This window comes from Carcharodon carcharias, chromosome 7, assembly GCF_017639515.1.
Source record: "Carcharodon carcharias isolate sCarCar2 chromosome 7, sCarCar2.pri, whole genome shotgun sequence".
Classification (NCBI taxonomy): domain Eukaryota; kingdom Metazoa; phylum Chordata; class Chondrichthyes; order Lamniformes; family Lamnidae; genus Carcharodon; species Carcharodon carcharias.
The window spans coordinates 138,274,885-138,294,746 of record NC_054473.1 but is presented as its reverse complement, the minus strand read 5'-3'; the positions used below and the strand labels follow the sequence as shown (position 1 = coordinate 138,294,746).

Sequence of the window (19,862 nt, the reverse complement as noted above, 5' to 3'; positions counted from 1 at the left end):
AGATACTTTTTAAATGAGTTGAGGGTCTCTACCTCCACCACCAAACCAGGCAACAAATTCCAGACACCCATCACCCTCTGGGTGAAGAAGTTAATACTCATGCCCCCTCTAATCCTCCTACCAACTACCTTAAATATGTGCCCTTGGTAATTGACCTCTCCACCAAGGGAAACAGATCTTTCCTGTCTGCTCTATCTTGACCCCCCACCATAATCTTGTACATCTCAATCAAGTCACTCCTCGGTCTCCTCTGTTCCAAGGAGAAGAACTCCAGCCTATCCAATCTTTCCTCATAGCTTCAATCTTCAAACACTGGCAACATTCTTGTAAATCTCCCCTGTAGTGTCCCCAAAGCAATTATGTCCTTCCTGTGATGTGGCAATCAAAACTGTACACAAAATTCCAGCTGTGGCCTAACCAGTGTTTTATACAGTTCCAGCATTACGTCTCTGCTTTTGTACTCAATACCTCATCCAATAAAGGAAAGCATTCCATTTGCTTTCTTTACCACCTTTCTACCCGTCCTCCCACCTTCACGGAACTGTGGACATGCACTCCAAGGTCTCAAGGATATGGATGCCATGTCTAGGTGGAAGCCAGGAACAGGGCTTAGCACTGGCTTGGTGGTTCAGAGGTCGAGGCAAATATGAAAAGAATATGCTCACTGGATTGATCACTGCAATTCGTTCACAGATCCACTAAGGCCTAGATGATGCAGGCTCCAGGCAACTCTACCTTGCTACTGGCTCTCATCCAGATGAGGAGGGGGGACTAATGCAGGTTGGCACAGGGCCTAAGCAGTAAGACACAGCGGGGCCTCAAGAAAGTCAGGATGTTGGTGACCAGGGGCTAGTGTGATGGCGAGCATTGGCCCAACTATGGGTATATCGCATGCGGTACAGCTACCTACTGATGAGCAAAAAGTAATGCCAGAGTTGCCTTAGGATGTCCCAAAATGTAGTTGCTCAAATCTGTCAGCTTCTCCATGAGGACCTGTGGCAATCCCATGCTGGTACATTATAGGTCACCGCCGCCTTAAACTTCTTTGCCAGCGGGTCTTTCCAGGGCTCCACTGGGGACCTGTGTGATATCACCCAGTCAGCAACACATATGTGCATCTGGGAGTGACAGATATCTTGTTCAGGAGTGCACCATTTTCCAAATCCCCCTGGATCCCAAAAGCCAGGCTGCAAGAGCACTGGGTTTTCTCATGCCCTCATCAAGTCTGTATATGTGGCATCTTGGAAGCAATAGCAAATCTTACCTCTGCAGGGATGTACTTATTTCACCCTCACACCTGCTCCCAATGGAGGGCAGACTTTGCAGAGAGCACTTTTAGGTGTAACAAGATATATGGGTCACAGGGAGGAGCAGCATGAGAACACCATTTGTCCCCTAGAGATCACTCCTCCATGCAGATTGATCAGGGAAGATCGTGTTCCTGCCCCCTGATCACCACTCACACATAATAAACCTATATCCCTTGGCATCTTTAACATGCTTAAAATTTTCGAGGTTACTCTGGAGTCCACTCATTGAGTGCCTCACCTGTACTATGGGTTGTTGAGGAGCAACCACTCCAGACACTCCAATTGCAGAGACACTTGCAAGTCTCAGTCTTACATGGCCTTAGTATTAATGTGAGACTATGATCTGTCATTGTGGACACCCCAGTGAAGGTAAATATCTTTCCTGCATGAACCCAGCAGAGTCCTGTTAGAGCTGTTGATGCTTCACATGGACAGCCTCAAGAGTCCTCAGCATGGTCCAGCACACAGGCCCATTCTGATCACTCTTGCCTCATGGATTAATACCCAGGTCCTTCAATGAGATTCGATGCACTTTGGTTGCAAATCCCCTATGCAAGGTCCTCCTTGATAAGGAGACTAGCAGGCCAAACAAATCTGTATTGAGGTCTCACAAAGGCTTCAGTCAACCACACACACACCTTTTCAATCCTACACTCAATCCCTATTGCAGTCAAGGCTAACTTGCCCGTTGTCTCCTTACTTGCAGCCTTCACCTGCATGTTGGCTCAAAATGACAAATCACCAAGATCGGCCAATAACGATTGGATGTGTCCACTACAGCTTTCTCCAAACATGTAGGGAAACCTCTGGTTTTCTATTATTAAGATGACATGGTAGAGCTTCATTCCTTCAATCCTGAAATTTCAACTGTAATGTTCCTTGCTACTCACATAACAGATTTAACTCCCCTTGAGGACTTTTGAATCCACCTCACATCTCACACAGGGCAACAGCAGCAGGAAATGCAATGACTTTGCTGCATATTCTGCGCAGATGTCATCTTTAGAGTTCAGAACCTAATGAGCTGCAAATAATGGGTTGCATGAAGTGTGCCCAGGCCGCATGCTCACAAATGGTGACCAGTGCTTAAGCATCCTGCAAAATATTTGGTAAACACAATGCTAATAATGTGAAAGAAGTGGCTTTATAGGAGGACATTTTTGGACCCTGATGTGGGACCAACACATTTTCAGAGGTTAGAACATAGTGAGCTGCAACCAAGGGCTTGGCAGCACCCTCACAAATGATGTCCAGTTCTTAATCATGCAAGACAGAATCCAGGATGCTTCCAAACTGTGCAAGTGAACATATACTTACAAGTTCCAAAAGCCTATACAATGGCTGTATACCGTGCCACCTGTGTGCCTTCAAAACTTCTTTATCTCTCTTTTTCTATTACTATATCGAGATGCAGCTCTGATATCCAAAGCAGAGGTAGAGGCAGCCTGCTGACTGCTATGTCCTGTTGACTGTGATGACTATGGCAGGCATCCTCTGATGGCCCGAGGCCATAAGGGGCCCGGCCTGCTAAAGCTTTTCTGCTTAGGTGCAGGTGCATCCTCCTTGGCCTGACCTGCTGGAGGTTATGGGATCACTAGCAGAGGGGAGGTGGGGCAGCAGAGTACCCTTGAAGAGTCCTGAGCTGAAGCCCCCAGGGTGCCTGGCTAGCACTCCTTCTCTCTGTGGGTGCCCAATGGTACCTCCCTGACTCCTTGATAAGGGGCACCTGGAGGGAGATTGAGATGCCCCAACCCCCTCTTGCCTAGCCACTGCTGCACTGCACCCATGGCTAAAGCAATGGAGTACAGACCCAAGCGCATATCCGGAAGCCAGTGTGTGTTCTGCTAGACCTGTGCTCCAAGGGGGCCACCAGCCTTTCCATGGAGGCAGCCAAGCGCTCACATGCCGGAGCCATGACAGCAGACAAAACATGGACGGACTCCTCCAGTCCAGTCTGTGCACGGCCTCTGGCACCACTGCCCAATGTTCCTCTGCCTTGTCTCTCTATCTCCAACGGTTCTCTTATGGCTGAGTCTAGAGGTTCGTCATCTGCATGGGGTTGAGCGTGGGTCTGGTCTCCAGAGAATCAGAGACCTCAGCTGTCAGCTACTCTGCCAGCTGTGGACCTCTGTTAGTGATGTGTTCACCAACATTGTGACCCTGTACCTGCTCTAGAATGTGCACCAACTGAGGTGAATATATCTGAGCTAGTGGAGGGTGCAGCTGAACGCCCTGATGGTGCACCCTCTGAAGCTTCTGAGGCATCATTCCCAGAGCTCATATTGGGGCTGGTTCTGTGGCTGGTCTCCCTTGAGCGCCTCCATCTTTTTTTGCTGGTGCCTGGAATGGAGAAAAGAAAGATTTAGTGAATGTCTAAGCAGGCTCCTTAATTAAAGCAATATGTTCCTCTGTAGACACAACTGACAACTGCATACTGGAAGCATCCTCTCTGGCTTCCTTGGGGAAGCTTATCTCATCTTCAGCACAGGCACGGTCCTGCTCCTTACAACTAGCTTGGTGGCCTCCTTCTCAAAAGGAGTGAAGACTCAAATATCTGGAATGCTGCCTCCAGTGTTCACCTGCTCGCTCCTGTGTGCGTGTTGTTGTCCTCCAGAAAGACAGAATGATTTGTCATCCCAATGGGTGCATAAGCGGTTTAGAAGCATGCATGCCTGTGCCAAGTCCTGAGCCCCCACCCAGTAAGTGATTAACAAGCAGGATGTCCTGCAACTGATAAGACATTAAGAGCATGAAATGGCTGCCACACATTCTGTGCACATGTCCCATCTGCTGCTGAGTCCTGCAATCCAAACTACCATCTGACATCCCTCTGTACTCACATACTTACACTGCCTGATGCCCTTACAAGTGTCACTTTGCAATGAGTAGATTGTGCCACTTACCCTGGCGGAGCGCAGCAGATCGTTCATCTTTTTCCTGCATTGCTGGCCTGTTCTTTTGTGGGACCTTTTGTGACCTTACTACCAGTGGACCATTTTATCAACAGATTTTATCTCATTTTATCATGGCTATCCATTCTTCCCACATAACATGGGCAGAATCCTGCTCAGGAAATTTGCTGCTGAAACATACTAAAAAATTTATTTTTCTCTAGTGATTGGGATAACTTAGCTTTGAATGGTCTTACTTTCTCCTTTGATAGCTATTACCATTACAGGAGAAAATAAAGGTTTGGACAATTGTACCTCTGGCTACCTCAGGAACATATCTGGCTCTTGTAAAGACCTTTCTTAATCCCAATGCCTAAAACGTTAACAGCTGTTCATATGCAAACCTAAGTACACATATGATACACCGTGGAACTATTCTATTCTAAAATCTTATTATTTTCATGTCTTTTGTGTGAACCATGTCTCACCAGAATTGCAGGGCTTTATATTTTACTCAGACAGGTTAAAAAGCTGTGGGGACAGAGTTTCAAAGGGGAAGCTTGAAAGTCTGTGTTTTCATGCACGCTGTGAAGTTTTAACTCCCCAACTGGAAGTTAGCTTAATGACAGGCTTGGCTTCCAGTCGGTCAGGGAGCACTCTGCAGGACCAGGCAAGTCCAATTCCAGACCATGATATGGGGTAGAGGGGGTGTGCCTGTGATTCCCAGCCCCAAGGGTTTTTGAATGGGTGGAAGAACTTGGGAGGCTGGCTGGGGGATGTGGTGGTGTGGGAGAAGAACTTCTGTTCCTCCTTACTCACAAGCATCAGTGTAAAGTATTGGCATAACTTCTCGCAAAGCTGTTCTCACCTAACTTCCTCTGCTAGGTTTTCCGAGGCCTGGAAAACCCGGCTGCCTACAGTAAAACCAGTCTCATTAACATATTTAAAATGTCAACTCGCCTCTTGGGAGTGGGTTGGCTATCCACTTGGTCTTGCTGCTGTAAAATCCAGAAGCTGACAAGTTGAGCTGGCTTCCGAACATGCTCGGAATTTTTTTTTCCAATTTAAATCCCACCTGCACCCAATCCCACATGCCCATGTTATAATTCTCTGAATAATTCTAAAGATGTCTAATTAAAATCAAATGTAATAAAGGACTATATTGGCTCAAATAAAAATGTTAACTTCAATTTGAGTTTTCCTTAAAAGTAGTTTTGGTACACAGTAAGGTGAGAGGTTGATGTTCAAAATGTATTTAATGTTTTACAGTATAAGGCTGTCAATACTGTAAATGAATAGTACATGCACTTAATTTATGTCTATCTATCACAAGTTTCTGAAAGTACTTATGAGCGTCTAATGTAAATACAGTGCACAATGAGACTGATATCCATCATTTGGTCCATCAGAACACACAAATCACACAAACATCTCTGATAAATCTGAACAGCAACGAGTAGTAATAAATTCCGAAGAGTTATATCTGTGGTGTTAAATAAATATGATATCAATTAAAATTTCAGAGAAAATTATTTTGGTTTAAGTCAATGTTTGCTTTTCTATGTAATTTCATTCAGCACATCCAATTTCCTTTGATAAATTATCTTCCATCCAGAAATATTTATGCTGAGGGTCAGCTGCTGAGCTTTACCATTAAATTAATCTTCAAGATAAAATTTCTTGTGTCTATCATATACATTGAGGCTGTTGACCATTAAGCTGTTGTGATATTTTCTTCTCTGGTTAAATATTTTTGCTTCAGTGATTTTTCTTCTCCTGCTTTGTTATTTTCTACTTCAATTATTCCACAATCATGTTCTATAAAATGTGAAAGCTTCCAGATTTTTGAAAAAAAACCAACTGATTCACTAATTACCTCAAAGAAGGAAGTCTGACATCCCTCCTTGGTCTGGCCTAAATATGATTCCAGTCTCATACTGTGTACTTGACTCTTAAATGCCATTTGTGGAAGGCTAGCAAGGCATCCAGTTGTGGCCAATCGCAACAAAGAACAATAATAAGAAAAAAATTGTATGGTCTAGCAGTAACAACCTCGCATTTTATTTGAAAAGGCAAAGTCAATCTCCGTCCAATCAACCGTGCAAAGTTCTTCTTGCTAACATGTGGGGGCTGGCTTCCAAGCTGGGAAACCTATCCCAGACTGACATAGATATTTCCCAGAATTACATCTATCAGTCAAAATCTCACACTCTTTTATCAGAACCCCTATTATGGCCTGTTGCATGGCAGGATAAACCCGCCAAAGTTAGGAGCACATTCTGGGAGTCCTCAGCGTTGATTCTCTACCTTTCAAAATGCATTGGCCTCAGGTCAAATAAAGACAAGGAAGCCTTCTGCTGATCAGCACTACCTGCACCATCAACTTATGAGTCAGCACTTTTCCATGTTGAATATCATTTGGAGGAAGCTCAAGCATAGAATGTATTCTGGGTAGGGTATTTCAGAATGTACCAGCAACAGTGATTTGCCAATACCAAACTGATTAAGTTGGCCAATAAGAAAGCTAATAGCAATTCACAAGGTAGATAGTGTTAAATAACTTTTCAGGGGGCAGAATTTTGTCCTTGGTGTACGGGATTGGCGGGGGCAGTCAGGAATCCGACCGCCGCCCGTGATCAGCAACACACCTTGATTTTACGCTGGCTAGATAATTAAGGCCCACCCAGCGTGATATGTGCTTGTTAATGAGCGAGAAGGGGAGAACCCGCATAATGTCTGCCGGGTCTAATGGCGACCCGGCGGCCGATTCAAAAGCCGCCCAGGCAGCCCCTGGAAGGCTGCCATGCAAGGATGCTGGAGTCTGGTCAATGCAATCCATTGCGGCTGGACACGGCAGGTGGGAGGGCAGGTCAGCGGGGCAGTTGGCGGATGAGTACCTCACAGCCCTCCTGGATGAGCTGGCAATGAGGAGAGAAACCATTGTCCCCAGAGACGGGAGGAGGAGACTCCCGCTGCCTCACCAAAAAGGCCTGGGTGGAGGTGGCATCCAGGGTCAGCAGCCATGATGTGGTGAGGCACACATGGGTCCAGTGCTGGAAGCGTTTCAACGATCTCCTGTGATTGGGAAGGACAAGTACCGCGTTGGCACAGGTCACTGTACAGAACAGTTAAGAGCTGCCCATCCCTCTGTGGACCTCAGAGGTGTTAAGAGCGCGAGTGGCAAATGTCAATGAGGCAGGATCTGGCCAAGGAGGTGAGCCCTGGCTGCTTGGATTAAGTGCCTTGCAGCTCCAGGGTCACAAATCGGCCGAGCCCTGCGAAGTGTTCTTCAGGTGGGGTTGGCCAGGTTGTAATGGCGCTGCAGGAAGAGAGTGGGCTAATCAATACTCCTCTGCCCTTTCAGGAGAAAACATCTCATAACAATGTTGAGAGGTCACAGACTGACGGGGGATCCCCACACCTCCTCAGCCTCACACGCTACAAGCAGGAGGCCCTGGAGCTGAAGAGGGTCCATGCACCTTGGTCAAGTGGCCACAGTGAGGCTGGGGTGCCAGGGCAAGGTAAGAGTGCAGTGCACTGAGCAGAGAATGTCAGCTATTGCAACCATTCCATTGTAGTCTCTATACTGATGTAAGCCTCGAACCTGGAATCCTCATTGATAATCGAAAGATGAGGGCGCCATGATGCATATCTCTGTCTCATCAGGGTGCCAGGCATGCACAGTTACAGTGTCATGACTTAAATTAATGACATGTCCTTCTTCTCCCTTTTAGGCTCACCAGCAGGCGGTTGTCATTAGGAGCCTGAAGGCCCACCCCTAAGCCTTGAAGACCACCATGCTCATCACGCACCTGCATCACACCCGCTATGTCAAGCAGGCACCAGCACAGATACCAGCACCTTGGTGGGCATAACATTGCCATGTAGTCTATTGGTGCACATTGGTAATGGCACTTCACACTCGCTTGAGGTGCAGGCGGAGGCAGAGAGTGCCCAGGGCGTCAGCAGTCGGATGGCTGCTGGGGACCAGGGCAATTCTCAGTCGATGGCTGATGATGGGCCTTTGGAGTTGTCCATGAGGCAGCAGATGCTGATGTCCAGCAGGGTGTGCAGGGAGATCTGGCAGAGATACATGAGGCAATGCGTGCCATGGTGTCCGTTGTGGAGGAGTCCATGCAGAACATAAGCACTGAGTTGACCCTCATGGCCAAGTGCAATGCCTCCTCCAGAGACAGTGGTGACTCTCATGGAGAGGCTCCTCCAGTGACTTAATCAGGGGTTACTGGGGATGCGCTCAGACCTGCAAGCCTTCACAATGGCAATGACCTCAGCTGCTCAATGTCAGTGTGGGAGATGGATTAGGCACCCAGTATCCCAGCTAGGTGCCCGTCCATCAATGGTGAGCAGGGAGGTCCAGAGTGACCGCGTGTTGGCGCATGAGTGCTTGCCTTCTCTGCGGGCTCCTCTCAGGGTACTCTGGACGATGGCAGTAGCTCCTCCACCCCACTGCCAGTGACCGTGGCATCTGATGAGGCTGTGGCAACTGGGGAAGATGCCAGCTGTGGCACTGGCCACTCCCTCCCAGGTGGAGCCAGCACAGGCTCCACAGGCCAGAGGACGTCCGCCAAGATCATCAAGGCCAACAAGACAGCAGAGTGAGCAGGCTATCTCCAGTGCCAGTGCCATTGGGGGGGGGGGGGGCAGCTTGATGTAGCACTCACAAACGTAAACTTAAAGCACCTTAAGCACAACACTGCTTTATAATGGGTGATATCTCGTTCCCCCATTTTTCTTAACATTTTTTCATTGTGTGATTGAAAACACCGGTTAATGTTAATTTCAGCAATGCTTCACATTCACAAGTAAATGAAATGTTATTTTGTGCAATTGGCCTCTGTATGCTTCATTTGTTCTGTAGATGCAGGATAGGCCATGATGTTATGATGGGCGTGCGTCTTCTGAAACTTTATTGCAAAGCACATATTATTGACCAAGTGTATGTTGATGACCATAGTGTATGTTGTTGACCAAGGAAATGGTCTTGTCAGGGATTGAGTATGAGCCTGCAGCCTTGGCATATGGTGGTGGTTCTTATATGATGAAAGAGCATTGGATCAAAGCGTCCTGGGTGTCCCTACCTCCCTGGAGGTCATCCAGGTCAGCGTCTATGCCCTCAGCGTTCTCCTCACCATGCTTGTCATCGGACTCACTACTGGACTCATCATCTGTTGTCTGTGCAACTGCATCAAGGTCTTGTTCCTCCACTGCGTCCCTCCTTTCCAATGCCAGATTGTGGAGAGCGCAACATGCAACCACTATTGGTGATACATGATCTGGGGTGGTATCGGAGTGCGCCCCCTGAATGGTCCAGGCATTGAAAATGCATCTTGAGGAGACCTATGGTTGTCTCTACCACCGCCCTTGTGGAGGTGTGGGTCCTGTTGGACTGCTCAACCTTTGTTCTTGGGTGGTGGAGAGTCATCATGAGCCACCTTTTGAATGGATAGTCCTCGTCACCCAGCAGCCATCCATCCAGCTGGGCTGGAACACTGAAGAGCCTCGGCACCTCGGTGTGCCTCGGGACGTAAGCATCATGGGAGCTGCCAGGGTACCTTGCACAGACTTGCAGAATCTGCATCCTGTGGTCACACACCTTCCTGTTGACAAAGGCACCCGGGTCATCTGCTGGCACCTTGATGGCCACCTGTGTGCAGTCAATCACACCCTGGGTGTGGGGGAACCCAGCAATCGTTGTGAAGCCTCTGGCTCGCTCTGCCTGGCTGGCCTTGTCTATACGGTAATGAATGAAAGTCAATGCATGCTTGAACAGAGCTTCTGTCACCAGTTTGGCGCAACTGTGGACAGCTGATTGGGAAACTCCACAAAGATCTCCCACTGACCCCTGGAAAGAGCCGGAGGCATAGAAGTTCAGGACCTTCAACACCATTGGCATGGGATGTCCACCCACACAGTCAGAGCTGATCTCAGGGCTGATCCTCTGACAGATGGAAGTCACGGTCTCCCTTGAGAGATGGAGCCTCCTTCAGCAGTGTACCTCGGACATATTGAGGTAACTGCATCGCCGCCTGTAAACACTTGCAGCAGGATAGCGGCATCTTCTGTGGTCCCTTCTGTCATGGGCTTCCTGTTGGCCCTGCGCCCCCTGTGCCTCTCATCCCACAGGTCGCTCCCCTAGAAGTTGAATGGGGATACCTGGTCTCCTCCCCCTTAAGGCTCTCTCTTCCTCCTCAGAGGAGGTGCCTCCAGCGGAGATCACAATCCCCCTTACCAGGGTAAGTGAAGCCAGTCTGATACCTAGAAGGACCTACGAGGTGTGAATTCTTCGGGGGCCTGGAAAACAATATTGAGTCTTGAACTGAAGCCTCAAAATTCTCTGAATGCAGCTCAGAAGTGAGATGAAGCTGTCCTGTTCACAGAAGCAACCAGCAGCAAGTGATATCCTAAACTCCTCACTAATTGCATTGACAATGCCAATGACCCCTCTTATCCTGCCCGTGGATGAGCTTTAGCTAATCGTGGATTGCCCGCCTGCCCGTGTGACACCTAAAAATCACACAGGCTACGTAAAGTTGGAGAAAATTGGTGTCTCAAGGGCCTTAACTGGCCACTCAACTAATGGGGGGGCACACCTCTGTCTCCATCACATGCCTGCCTAGCAAAATATCACGAGTGTGCGTTGATGTTGGCATGCTAGGCCAACGTGAACGAGCTTTATTTAACACTCGAATGGGTTGGGCATATGCCCGCCCGAGCTAAAAATTCTGTCCAGAGTTATTGTTTACTTCTTGTTAAAAATTATAACACCTTTGCACAGGTGCTGAAGACACAGCAAACCAAAATTGCAGCAGGAGCAGATATATTACTATATACACAATATGCTTCAGTGAATAAAATGTGCGCTGATTGGCCAAGCAAACTAAACAGTAAAACTACAATGTAAAACACAATGGTAGATCAGCACTTGTCTGTTGACCTAAATCTGCATTACCAGCTAATAATCATAAAGACTAGCCATCTCTGTGTAACTTGGAAAACAACTAGATTGCACATGGGGTTGTGCATGCAGAATTGTCAGGGATTGGGCGAGAGTGAGCCATGTGAGATGGTACCACAGTTTCAGAATAAATTAAAAATCTTCCATGAAGATGTCCAGATATTCATCAAACTGTTTACTTAAAACAAATCACTGTGTAATTTATTCTATTTGGTTTGATAATTGGTCACTTGTGAAAGAGAACATCAGAATATAAGGAATAGGAGCAAGAGTACACCTTATGGCCCCATGAGCCTGCTCCGCCTTTCAATAAGATAATGACGATTTTTCTACCTCAACTACAGTTTCCTGCCATCCCCAGATCCATCCAATTGGTTTTGAATGTATAAGCAGCAGCAATTTTACTCTTTCAGATGTGGGTATTCAGGTATTGTTATTTATTTTAAAAATCATTTCATTCTGGTGGACCTCAGAAATCCCAATTTTCTCCTCCATGGTTTCCTCTTTTTATCTGCTAATGGGTCCCCACAAAATTAAACTAAATTTCTTTTAGCACAGATATGTGTCATTTTAAATTGCTGGGAACAATTGAAACATTTTCTGATTTTAGTTGCCTTCGTTTTTCTTTGGTTTTGTGAGGGCGTCCTTGGATTCTTCATTTTCACTATTGGCATAATGCCCTGGCTCCAGTTGTCATTTTTACGGGGTGATATTTTTGTCAATTGGTGTTTCATGTTCGCAAAACTTGGGAGGCAGGATTTTTATTAGTTTGATGCCTGACACTTGAAAGGCCGAAGCTGACTATCGTATATAGTACAGAACAAAGCTTTCATTATGCTGGAAGAACCAGCCCGTTACCCCTAGAATGTGAGCATGAAACTGCATCCATAAATAGCAGTGCAAATCTCTGCACTTTGAGTGCAAACTGTGTCTGCAAGGTGCTGGCAATCACATAACATCAAAGAGACAAGTTTGAATTGGACCTAAACTAATATGCTTATTTTGACTTTCCTTCAGGGAATGTTGCTGGACTCAGCTAAGTTGCTCAGGGATAAAGAATACTAGATGAAGAAAAAGAAGCTGGAATACTTCCCTTCCAGTAGCATACAAACATAATTCATAAAGGAATCAAAGTTGGATTCTATTATGAGTTCTGCAAGTCTTACTGTCCACTGCCCCGGAAAAATCAAGAAAAATAAAATGATTGTTATATAGTAAAAAAATATTCTTTCGACACCAGTTAGCAAAAATATGAGAAATTCTACGTAAAATATTTTTACAAGCTAAGTTAGTGCTAGAATTTTAGGTTTGACATAAATACCAGTATCATCAGTCACTTCTTTAAGAAGTCTGGGCATCTTAGTTTTTGTGGTAGTTGACTCACACTGCCCTTTGTCTGTAAAGTAGAATCCTCTTGCAACATGAATATTTGTGCCTTTCACATTTGTATCCTTTGAATTTTTATGACAGTGGACTGAACTAAATGAGGCAAAGTTTAGTTTGAGCTCTCAAGTTGCTTTGATTTGAAGTATAGTGAAACGTACAATAAACTAAGTGAATTGAATCACATCTGTTCCATCAGCACAACCTATTTTCACAAAATACAAAAAAAATACTGATGCCAATCCGATTATTATCCATAACTTAAACAGAACTGTCGCTCTGCACCTTGGACAGAACCACTGCTGCTGCAGTCCTCTGTCTTTCAAATGGCCTGCGCAACATCTCATTTCCAAAAGTTCAATTGACTTTTTGGTGTCTATATTACAATCTGCATCAATTTATGAGGCTGCTCCTTGGTTTAGAAATGATTGGGATCTAAGTGATTAGGTTCAGATGGGAATTCAAAGTCAGTCAAGATCGTTTGGGAAGTTACAGGGTTGAGACCAGACTGGCTGATATACTTGCATTTTTTGTAAGAAGCTGCAAGCTGGATCAAGAACTGGCAAGTTGCTGCTTCAAACCTTCTTCATGAATACCAAAGATTTCAAACCAGAATTTCTGATAGCTCAGTAAAAAATTCAGAGTGTTCGTACCAAATACAACAAATGTCCATCTTTGGTTTAAGAGACAATCAGTAGATAATCATACTTGTTAGACTGTAAGTCTTGTTAAGATCTACATTTTTGAAAGCAATGACTCTGCCATTGTCCAGGGTTAAAAGTCAGATTTACCTTATTAGGAAAGTAGCAATATTTTTAAAATACAGGACCCTGTTACATTTTTAGTGCACAGCAAAAATAAAATTAATTTAGGAAGAAATAAATGTTTTTTAACTAGCTTTAAAATTGACAAAAGCTTCACAATTGAAAGATATGTTGAAATAGCATTCTAGTTATTATTAGATAATAGCAAAATTGAACACAATGTTGAATTAGGAACAAAATTCTCAAAGAAATGCATATTTTATGATTTTTGGAAGACGATGATGTCCCCAATAAATGTCTTTTTTCACTAAATCATTACAAAATCATTAATACATTGTTCATTACTTCAATTTGAAAATGTGGTGATCAGGCATAAGTGCAGACTGCTTTTAAGTACTGCCAACAGAATTCAAATGTCTGTTTTTATATCTATTTCTGGGCCCTGCACACAGTTTTTAATCAATGTATTATACATCAAATTGATAATCTTAACTTCTAATTATTCAAATACATTAAATATTCATAGATAACAGTCCAGGTTTTTACATTTTCTTGACTTTCTTCTCCATTAATTATTATGCCTGGAAGCTTTTCAGAGGAGAAGCAGCCATCAGCTTGACTGAACTTGACAAGCTGGCACGGCCCAATTACACTGCTGCTCCAAAGAGCTTTGATGTAGTGGAAACGAAAGGAGATAGGGGCAAATTGTACAGCACATTATGTTAATGACTTGATTTAATACAAGCACTAAACTTTATGTAGACTGTTAAGGAAGATGCTAACACTAATTACGCCACTTTGGTGAGGAAAGGAGGGGACAAGCATTTCATTCTGACAAAGTGCAGCTCATAAATGTTGTAAATGAAATGAAGTAATCTGTGTTTAATTATACATCACAGGCAGAAAAAGAGACAGGATCTATAGTGAAGCATGGTCTAGAAAACCTGTTGGATTTATTTTTTGATCAAAACATCTAAGAAATAGCTCTGAAGTGTGATATGCTGGTGGTATAATACTATAATTGGCAAGCCACTTTAATTACAACACTTAACACGGAAACATACTTGCATTTAGGATACAATTCAGTATGCATTGAAAATTGCCATGTAATTGCAGATCTGCGGAGTTACTGTGTAATTAGAAGATCTGCTGGGTTCTACACCTTAAGCATTCCTGGAAACGTATATTTTTCCATTATCTTGCAGTCAACAGGAGAACATGGATTTTAATCCTATAATTACACTTACTATCTGACAGTATTTCAACTTTCAGTCTCCCATCCTCTTGAGTTAACAAACCAGTCCACCAAAAGTAGTTTTTTTTATTATAATACTACATTTTTAGAGTCCACTTCAGCTCTACATATATTAAATTTGATGAGTGAATTTAAAATTCAAAATAAATAAGGGTTACCATTCCTAAAATACAAATCACAGGTATGTAACTTTCTATTTTGTTATGGAGAGATTAAGACATTAAAATTGTAGGCACATGTCCAGCTCCTATTCAAAACGATACACAATACAGGTACAGTAACATATCATAGGCTTTTACTTTGCTATGAAGTCAGTAATTCCTCACTTTAAAATGTCATAAATTTAGATATTTTAGTGCACTGAACATGTAATTAAATATCCTATGGATTCTTCTAGTTAAAAAGGCATCTGTGCCACTATTTGAAATTGGTGGTGACATTTTTATACCCCTCTGGAGACAGAGAAGTAGAGTGACAGCCAATCACCCATGGGCAATTGCTTAATGTAGCTGGTCACATAATGAGATGTTATACGTACTTTGCTTAAGGACAGGACGGGGATTGAAAGCCAATCAAAAATGGTTATTGACTAATGTAGCTGGTTATATTACCTAATGCTAAAAATGCAGGACATGCAAGAGGATGGAACATCATTGAAAAGGAATGGGTCAAATGACCTTCTGCACTTAGCCTTGATAAATGAATCAATCAGCTGTTTTCAATAAAAACAACAAGCTTAGGTAGAGATACGTTCTATAACTGATAGCTCAATAAGCCATTAAAGTACACAGAGAGCATTAGGTTATTTTTTGCAAGACCTTTTCAATGATACTTCTACAATTCAGATATGAAATGTAGCACTTCCCACAGTAAAATGTTCCTCTTAGCTTCAGCTAGTACAGAGCATCATTAACTGTCAAACACAGGACTGTAGAGAGAACCATACACATAATAAGTTCAACTTCCAGTCTAAGAAAATTTAGTAGGAAGTTGCTCACTTCACAAAATAAAAATAAATTTGAGTTTCTAATCCTAATTTTCTTTGAGAAGTGCAACCACTAACTTTGTTGAAACTCCAAAATAAGTCTGCACATCTTCGTTGCGGCAAATCCAGTTTACACAAGCAACAGCAGAATTTGAACTAAAGAAAGAACAGATTTTGTAGTGTTTTTAGCCATAACTGGCAACTGGCAGCCATCAATCATTCTGTTACTATTAATCGAGCCTCTTGATTTAACATTCAGATTAATTAAGTCTAGAAATGCTACCACAAAGCTAAGCGTATGAAGTGTTTTAAGATTGTAAAATAAGTGTACGACAAAGTAGAACTCTCCTTGTATTTTGAAAGTAGACACCGATTGTAAAATAAAGGAGAATGCCAACAATGGGTGTACAGCCATTTCAAATAAGAAGTTATTTCTTTTGTGCCTTTCAATTGAATCAGCTTTTCTGATTTTATTTGCCTTGTATCTTGTTGCCATTATTTTTCCTTCCTCTTTTGTGTCATTTTGTGTCATTCCACTTTTATTCTTTCTTCACTCATTGGGCAGAATTTTATGTCCCGCGGGTGGGCACGTGCCTGACCCGATTGTGTGTAAAATCGTGTGAGGTGACGTCAGGCGAGCATCCCAACGTCATCGCACGCTTGCACGATATTTCGCTCGGTGCACATGCAAAAGTTGGAAGCGCAACCGCCAACATTTAAGCGAGCAATTAAGCCCATTGACAATGCAATTGTCTCCGATTTTTTGTGGCCCATCCAACTTTGTGGTTGGTGGACGAACAAATTGGCCAGGCGGCCTTTACATTTTTCATCAAACCTCATCCAAGGGCAGGATGAAATCTCTGTTATGAAATAAAACTAAAATAAATGTCTGTTGACAGCATTTTTATGAGGTATATCTTCGCCTTTATGAGGTGCTTGATTGTGATGCATGGACATTTTGTTGCAACTTTTTAAACCTTTATTTCATCATTTGAAGGTCTGCAGCTCCCTGAGGCAGCTGTCTGCCTTCAGGGAGCTCTCTCGCAGTGCTCACCCGCGCCAGCAGTGATGTCATCGTCTGCCCTCTTTTCACCTCCACCCCAGCAGCGCTGAGCTTTTCAGCACACATTAACAGGCGTGAAATCATGGTCGGGTGCCAATCACAGTCAGAGGTCCGTTTCCCGGCCGTACCCACCAAAAATAAAATTCAGACCATTGTTTTACTTGACCAGCAATAAAGACTTAAAAAGGGTCAATCACCCGGAACAACATCTTCCCCCAGTCAGGGTTGGTGATGTGTGGGAATGGGCTGGCAGGTTCCCGATTGGCGTCCCTGGTTGGGGATGTGCTGCCATTTTACGAGGGCGGGCCAATTAAGGCCCGCCCAGTGTGATGTCTGCCAGGAAGTGCTATGCACTCCCTGTGTGGGTGGAGGGGATTCCCTGAGCCGGGAGTGCGCTCTTTTGCGCATGCGCTTGAAAGAGCGCACAGATCTCCCCGAGGCAAAATGCTGCCTGAGGGAGATTGGCTCAGGTTTGAAACATTAAATAAAGATGAGAAAAAAATTTCGCTGCCATGTCCCCTCATGTGACATAGAAACATAGAAAATAGGACCAGAAGTAGGCCATTCGGCCCTTTGCGCCTGTTCCGCCATTCATCATGATCATGGCTGATCATCCAAATCAATAGCCTGCTCCAACTTTCTTCCCATATCCTTTGATTCCTTTTGCCCCAAGAGCTATATCTAATTCCTTCTTGAAAACATACAATGTTTTGGCCTCAACAACTTTCTGTGGTAGTGAATTCCACAGGCTCACCACTCTCTGGGTGAAGAAATTTCTCCTCATCTCAGTCCTAAATGGTCCACCCAGTATCCTCAGTCTATGACCCCTGGTTCTGGACTTCCCCACCATTGGGAACATCCTTCCTGCATTTATCCTGTCTAGTCCTGTTAGAATTTTATAGGTTTCTATGAGATCCCCCTCATTCTTCTGAACTCCAGCGAATATAATCCTAATCGACTCAATCTCTCCTCATATGTCAATCCCACCATCCCAGGAATCAGTCGGATAAACCTTCGCTGCACTCCCTCCAAAGCAAGAACATCCTTCCTCATACAAGGAGCCCAAAACTGCACACAATATTCCAGGTGTGGTCTCACCAAGGCCCTGTATAATTGCAGTAATTTATCCCCTGCTCCTGTACTCGAGTCCTCTCGCTATGAAGGCCAACATACCATTTGCTGCCTTTACTGCCTGCTGCACCTACCTGCATGCTTATCTTCAGTGACTGGTGAACGAGGACACCAGGTCTCGTTGCTCATTTCTCTCAATTTATAGCCATTCAGATAATAATCTGCCTTCCTGTTTTTGCTACCAAAGTGGATAACCTCACATTTATCCAGATTATACTGCATCTGCCATGCATTTGCCCACTCACTCAGCTTGTCCGAATCACACTGAAGCATCTCTGCATCCTCCTCACAGCTCACCCTCCCACCCAGCTTTGTGTCATCTGCAAATTTAGAGATATTACATTTAGTTCCCTCATCTAAATCATTAATATATATTGTGAATAGCTGGGGTCCCAGCACCGATCCCTGTGGTAACCCACTAGTCACTGCCTGCCATTCGGAAAAAGGCCTGTTTATTCCTACTCTTTGTTTCCTGTCTGCCAACCAGTTTTCTATCCATCTCAATTCACTCTCCCCAATCCCATGCACTCTAATTTTAGACGCTAATCTCTTATGTGGGACTTTGTCAAAAGCCTTCTGAAAGTCCAAATAAACCACATCCACTGGCTCCCTTTCATCAACTCTACTAGTTACATCCTCGAAAAATTCCAGGAGATTTGTCAAGCATGATTTCCCTTTCATAAATCCATGCTGGCTCTGTCTGATCCTGCTACTGTTTTCCACGTGCTCAACTATTAAATGTTTTACCATGGACTCTAGAGTTGGGACATGTCCATAACATTTATTTTTAAATATTCTGAAATTTTTAAATCCCTTATGAAACATCATCCCGCCCGTGCATGAGGTTCATGTCTTTTCACAAGCCTGCCAGGGTTCCGGGTCTGCCTGCCAACCTTAAGGTTGGATGGGCAGGACCATTAATGATTTCAATTACTTTTTTAATGGCCTTAATAGGCCTTTGACAGGTTGGCGGGTGCCCGCCGGCCTGAGAACGTAAATGACGCGGGGTGATGTTGGGACGCCCGCCCGACGTCACCCCACGTCATTTTACGCGTCGGCGAGGGGGTCCTGTGTCCTGCCCCCCCGACTTGCCGACCAGAAGATTCAGCCCTTGGTGTCAAATGATCAGTACCATACATCTCTCCAAAATTGCATTAAAATTGCTTTCTATAGCTCCTAGAATCAAATTTTAAACCTTAAAAGAATCACAGAATCTTTACAGTGCAGGAGGCCATTTGGCCCATCGAATCTGCATTGGCTCTCTGAAAGAGCATTCCACCTAGTCCCAATCCCCTGCCTTATCCCCATAAGGAATGGACAAACCTGCTTGATATGTGTTGACAGCCGGCCTGGGACAATACAGTCATCACTGTCTGTTATTGATTCCTCAGCGTCATCGTCAACTAAGAAAAAGATAAATTCACTGCTAATAACAATGGATTGATGGTCTTTCAGATGTTTATAGTAGGAACAGATGGCTACACAATACTATGATAAAAATAGGATCAACCAGTCAAATAACTTCATAAAAAGTTATGACTAACTAAATGACGTTGTTTTATGACCATATTCAAAGAATATGCAAAATACATGGATGGTAGTTAAGTATCTCAATAAATCACAGTAGATTTACAAACCATTTTTAGATTTTGCATGAAAGCAAAATATTGCAGATGCTGGAAATCTGAAACAAAAACAAAAAGTGCTGGAAAAGCTCAGCAGGTCTGACAGCATCTGTGGAGAGAAAACAGAGTTAACGTTTCGAGTCCATGTGACTCTTCAGAACTAGAGAAGTAAACATGTGGTGAAATATATACTGTTTAAGGGGGTTGAGACAGGTGAAGTTGGATAGAAGGCCAGTGATAGGTGGAGGCTAAGGAGAGATTACAAAAGATGTCATAAACAAAATGTCGAAGGGGCGTTGATGGTGGTGATACTGGCTAAAGGAGGTGCTAATGGTGGCATTAAGAGTCGAAAGCAGGATAAGCAAGTGACAGATAGCCCTAGTGGGGGTGGGGTAAGGGGATGGTAGGGTGTGGGAGAAAAGATCGAAATATGCTAAAAGATGGGGATAAAGCAATGTATGGAAATAAATTTAAAAAAT

The 19,862-nt window shown here is 44.1% G+C and overlaps 1 protein-coding gene across 5 annotated transcripts in view; it reads right to left on the bottom strand.

The window, feature by feature from the left end:
• The window catches only part of rpgrip1l (RPGRIP1 like), a 298,740-nt gene that overhangs the window by 77,179 nt on the left and 201,699 nt on the right, over nucleotides 1-19,862 (bottom strand). For all 5 annotated transcript variants that reach the window (XM_041191778.1, XM_041191780.1, XM_041191779.1 and 2 more), the window contains one exon: nucleotides 19,082-19,161. In XM_041191778.1, coding sequence (XP_041047712.1) covers nucleotides 19,082-19,161 — 80 coding nt within the window. The remainder of the gene's footprint in view (nucleotides 1-19,081; nucleotides 19,162-19,862) is intronic.